At 38.4% G+C, this 5,534-nt stretch overlaps 1 protein-coding gene across 15 annotated transcripts in view; it reads right to left on the minus strand.

Moving 5' to 3' along the window:
- Nucleotides 1-3,232: 3,232 nt before the first annotated feature.
- The window catches only part of ANKRD26 (ankyrin repeat domain containing 26), a 108,742-nt gene continuing 106,440 nt past the window's right edge, over nt 3,233-5,534 (minus strand). For 14 of the 15 annotated variants that reach the window (XM_040451123.1, XM_040451124.1, XM_040451131.1 and 11 more), the window contains 2 exons: nt 5,277-5,322; nt 3,233-3,860 (listed from right to left, as the gene is read on the minus strand). In XM_040451123.1, coding sequence (XP_040307057.1) covers nt 3,727-3,860; nt 5,277-5,322 — 180 coding nt within the window. In that variant the 3' untranslated portion in view covers nt 3,233-3,726. The remainder of the gene's footprint in view (nt 3,861-5,276; nt 5,323-5,534) is intronic. The other variant, XM_040451136.1, reaches the window with a different exon arrangement.

Below are 5,534 nucleotides of genomic sequence, written 5' to 3' on the forward strand. Positions count from 1 at the left end.
CTGATGTATTTTGAAAAGTCAGTATTCTCTATCATACGTGGTCTCTGAGGTTTCTATTCCTTTAGCTTGTGTTCAGCTAGTGTTTTTACAAAGGATTCCTTGAATGCTAGGAGCCAAATACACTCTCCTTGCTTCCGAGCCTGTCTCCCTCTCTCTCTGCCCCTCCTCTGCTGGCTTGCTTGGTCTCTCTCAAAAATAAACACTTAAAAAAATTATCTCAATAGATGTGAAGTAAACATCTATTAACGTTCAATATTCATTCATGACAAAACGTAGAAACTAGTATCATAAGGGAACTTCCTTAATATACTTGTAGCAGAAAGACCCTAAGTGACCCCATAATATCTGCCCTTTAGTGTTGTCACCTTTTCTTTTTTTTTTTTTTTTTTTTTTTAATTTTTTTCAACGTTTTTTATTTTTGGGACAGAGAGAGAGCATGAACGGGGGAGGGGCAGAGAGAGAGGGAGACACAGAATCGGAAACAGGCTCCAGGCTCTGAGCCATCAGCCCAGAGCCCGACGCGGGGCTCGAACTCACGGACCGCGAGATCGTGACCTGGCTGAAGTCGGGCGCTTAACTGCGCCACCCAGGCGCCCCAAATCTTTTCTTTATAATTCTTTTCTCTTAAAATCTGTGACTTGACTCTAGCTATTAGAATATGGACAATGTAAAGGAATTGTGCAGACATAATTCAGTTACTTCAGAGTCCATCAAAAGGGGGATCATGCTAGGAAACCTGATCTAATCACATGAACACCCTTCAAGGAGGACTGAGCCTTCTCTGAAGTGACATTCTCCTTGCTGGCCTCCTAAACTAAGCGGCCGTATTGAGGAAGTCTACATGGCCAAGAACAAGGAACAGCCTTGCTCTAGACTGAATATTTGTGTCCCCACTCGCCCAAATTCATGTGTTAAATCTTAATGTTCAATGTGATAGTATTTAGAATGGGGGGTTTGGGAAATGATTAAGTCATGAAGGTGGAGCCCTCATGAATGGGATTAGTGCCCTTATAAAGGAGGGCTGTGAGAGCTCCCTGGGCCCTGCGCCAAGCAGGAAGACCAGCGTCCATGAACCAGGAAGCAGGCCGTCGCTGGACACTGAATCTGCCAGTGCCTTCATTTTGGACTTCCCAGCCTCCGGAACTGTGAAAATAAAACTTTTTTTCATAAGCCTATGGTATTTTGTTAGAGCAGCCCAAAAGGACTAAGACAAGCATCTGGGAACCGTGGGCAACCACTAGGACCTAAGCCTCCAACTAGCAAAGAGCTGTGGAATGAGTCCAGTCATACAGTCACAAGGAAATTCTCTTAAAAACAAACTCAGTGGGCTTGGAAGCAGATTCTTCCCCATCGAAGCACCCAAATGGGGAAGCGCAGTCTAGCGGACACCTTGAGTACAGCCTTGTGAGAACCTGAGCAAAGGACCCAGCTAAGTCATTGCTCAGCTTCTGACCCATAAAAATGTGAGATAAATGTGTATGGCTTTAAGACACTGTGTTGATGGTGATCTGTTATAAACAGTAAGAGCAAACTAAGAGACTAATAAAAGATCTATACTTTTCAAAACCCCACTATCTAGTTATAGAAAAATACTTTTACATGTTGCAATTTCAAGAAGACATAAACACTCATTATCCTCACATTTACTCAACGTCATTCTTGTAGTAGGAAAGAAAAAAAAATTAAAGCCCTAGGAATTGGAAAGAAACGAAAATGCCACTATTTAGATTCTATGTCACTGCATGAACCAAATCCAAAGGAATCTGCAGATAAAATACTCGAGTAATAAACAATATATTGTGGGGAATAAGCTTAGGCAATTAAAATACTAGTTGTTTGGGAAAATCAGTATGAGAAATGTCTTTCCTTACACACTATTGCCAGATTCGATGCAATTCCAATCAGAAACTTGGCTTTGGAGAGCTTGCCAAGTTGATTATAAAAGACCTGTGGAGCCCTTCCTTCCTTTCTTCTTTCCCATCCCCAATATTTTAGTTCCCAGTCCTAGAAACAGAGGCATGGAGTTGTGGGGGTCCAGAGTGAGGTGTTGGAGCTTAGACAGAATGGGGAAGGCATTACATGTGGGACAGTCACCCTGCACAGTGTTGGAGCTCAAGTGAGAGCATCCCTGAAAAGTGCATGATATAGAATAATGAAGTAACACAGACTGAACAGGGTGGGGAAGCATCCACACAGGGGAAAAATAGCCCAGTGTGGGTTTTCAGAACCTGCAGGGGGGCACATCATCTGCAGAAGAGGTGGCCTGGCACAGGGTGTCTGAGAAAGGAGATAATACATGTCTCAAAGTACTTCCCCATAAAATACTAAATAATTATAGAGTGGAAAGTTAACATTCCAGGGGAGAAACCTGGCAGATCCTACCTCCGGTGGCCAATATTAACATCACCAGTATTGGGACAAATCCAAATTGTAGGTCATGTGATAGGATGCAATGAAAAGAGTAGACTGTAGTGATACTCTTGCTAAAAACGTATGATCTGAATTTTATCATAAGGAAACCTAAGAAAAATCCACATTGAAAGACATTCCACATTACTGGAATTTACTCGTCAAAAGGTTAAAAATCATGAAAGTCAAGGAAAGACAAAGGAACTGTTCTAGACTGAAAGAGACTAAGACACACAACTGAATTCAATACATGGCTCTGAACAGGACCCTCCTTGGTATAATGTATACTACAGATAAGTGACCAAACTTAAAAAGAATTACGAGGAATAAATGATAGAATTATACTTAACCCTTGAACAAGAGTTTTAATGGGTGCACTGATTATACACACATTTTCTTCAGTACTGTAAATATATTTTCTTTTATAATTTTCTTCATATTATTTTTTCTTTAGCTTACTTTAACAATATAGTATGATACATATAATATACAAAAGATTATTGGTAGTAGTAGTGGTTAAGTCTTTGGGAGTCAAAAGTTGTTCATGGCTTTTTGACTATGGGGCATAGGGGTCAGAGCCCTTAACCCCGTTATTCAAGCATTGAGTGTATTAGAGTTAATGTTCTGATTGTGAAGGTTGTATGGTAGTTATGTGGAATGTACTGACTTGTAGGATTTAAATGCTACAGGAATCAGGCATCACATTAGCAATTTACTTGCAAATGACTCTGGGGGGGGGGGGAGTTCTTTTTTTTTTTTTTAGTTTTTTTTTCTTTTAACTAACTTTGTTTCCAAAAAGCAAATCAAAAATAAAGAGAAAAGGTGAAAAGCCTTAGACAAATTTTATTTCTCCATGTGGAAAGAGCTATGAATCAGTGTTTACAATTATACATAGGTTTTATGGCATTATAAAAAATTGTAATACATACAAACATTGGCAATAGCCATAGCAGGAATACATCAAAATAATGTCTAAATCTTTAGGTCCACATATAGTAACAAAAATTGGAAAATACAAAAGCCATCCATTAACACTACTGAAGTATTAATGGCAACTTGGTTGTTTGGGTGCTGTTCAAACAGCTGGTAGTGGAGCGGTCTGAAGTATGTAAAACCTTCTAGTGCTGGTTTCCACATACAAAATGTGCTTAAAAGTTAATGAGATGCCAAGAAGCATAGTTTAAAATATTATACAGATTTCATCACACACATATGATACAAAAACATTTTCCTTTAATCAAGATTTTGCCATATAGTGTGTTCAATTGGGAAACAATGAAAATGTTTTGTAAGCATCCAGTAAATTTTTTCTATTTTTCAAATCATATAATTTTTGTTCAAAATCTGTACATATTCTTGTGATGCTTTCCATACCAGGTCTTGATTTAGAATTGAATCATCAGTAGATACTAAAGGAGTTCTACAGGATCCTGCTTCAAATTCAGTAGCAGCTGAAAAGGAAAAGAAAGAATTATATTCCTTATACAAAATACTTTTAACTACAAGTTAGAAAGAAAGGAAAGCAGAGGGGAGGGGAGGGGAGGGGAAGGGAGGGGAAGGGCAAGGGCAAGGGGAAGGGGAAGGGGAAGGAAAGGAAAGTTGGGGCCTTCATGAATAAGTGTTAAGAAAAATGAAAAATACCTACATACAACTGCAATATGAAACCCAAGATTACTATTAAATATATTTTGCTCAGGGTTGCACACTGAATTAATTGCTATTGTGGATAAATATCAGAGTTTCTGGTTTTTTCATTACAAGGTGAAATTACAAGATGAGGACACAGTCCACCCTGAACAATCATCAACTATAAACTGAAAAATCAAACAGGCATTTCCAAACAGAGCCAAGTATACAGGTATAAGTGACAGGTATAAAACATAGCACTACTGGTATACAGAAGGGATATCCCAGTTTTGTGTCAATATTGTCTGCTCTTTGGTGAAGGTGATATGTAAGCTGATACCTGAAGGACAAGGAAAAAGTATGCTAGGTAGAGGGAAGAAGCACATACAAAGAGCTAGAAGTGAGGAAGAACACTTGTGCAATTACGAGTAGTTTAGTTTGACAAGGTGCTAGAGCAAAGCAGCAGAGTAGGGCAAATAGTGAGAGACAAGGCTGAATAATCTGGCAAGAAGCAAACTGATTTGGGTGTTTTCATTCCATGCTAAGGAACTTGAAGTTTGACTCAAGGGCAAAAGCAATGATGACAAAGTCAATGAGCGAAGATTTAAACCCATTACCTGTCAAGTGAGAGCTATATGACCTATAATTACTTAACCAAGCATTACTAAAACGACTTTGGCTTTTGGGGTCTTCTATTACTAGCAGAAACAACAATTTGATAAAGCACACATTTTCTGAGACTTGTGCAGGTTGACAGTTTCATAGGGATGGCACCAGTGAAGGAAGATTATCGCCAGAAATAATAACAGACATATAGACTTAGGAGATTGAAAAAACTTTAACGTTCATTTATTTTTGAGAGAGAGACAAAACACAAGCGGGCAGGGACACAGAGAGAGGGAGACACAGAATCTGAAGCAGGCTCCAGACTCCGAGGTTTCAGCACAGAGCCCACTGTGGGGCCTGAACCCACCTGAGCTGAAATCAGTCGGCCAACCAACTGAGCCACCTGGGTGCACTAGACTTTTGGGAGATTTTAAAAGAGCTATGAAACATGATGACTAAATGAGGAAGAAGTATGTTCTTCATTATGCTCATACTTTTACATCTTTTTTTAGATAGGTACAAAAAAATGTGAATGTAGTATCTATCATCCAAACAATGGAAAGGGATGCCATTTACTATTTAGAGTTTATTTCAGAAATCAATGATATCTAAATTCATCCATATTGGCAACATACCTTCTTCCAGTGCTCTGGTTATACTTTTTTCCAACTCCCACTGCATCTGAAATAAGTCAAATATTATTTAGAATGTGTAAGGTAAACAAAAGACATTGTAGGAATTATATATAGCTTATGACATGTAGTCTTGAAATAATACTTGTAGAGACTAAACCAAAGTTAGGGATTGCTTAAATAGAAGGACAATCACATAAATAAAATAAATTCCTATTTTAGTTTTAGATAATTGAGAACAGATACATATATATATATATA

This window comes from Herpailurus yagouaroundi, unplaced genomic scaffold, assembly GCF_014898765.1.
Source record: "Herpailurus yagouaroundi ecotype Mexico unplaced genomic scaffold, PumYag 203, whole genome shotgun sequence".
Taxonomy (NCBI): Eukaryota; Metazoa; Chordata; class Mammalia; order Carnivora; family Felidae; genus Herpailurus; species Herpailurus yagouaroundi.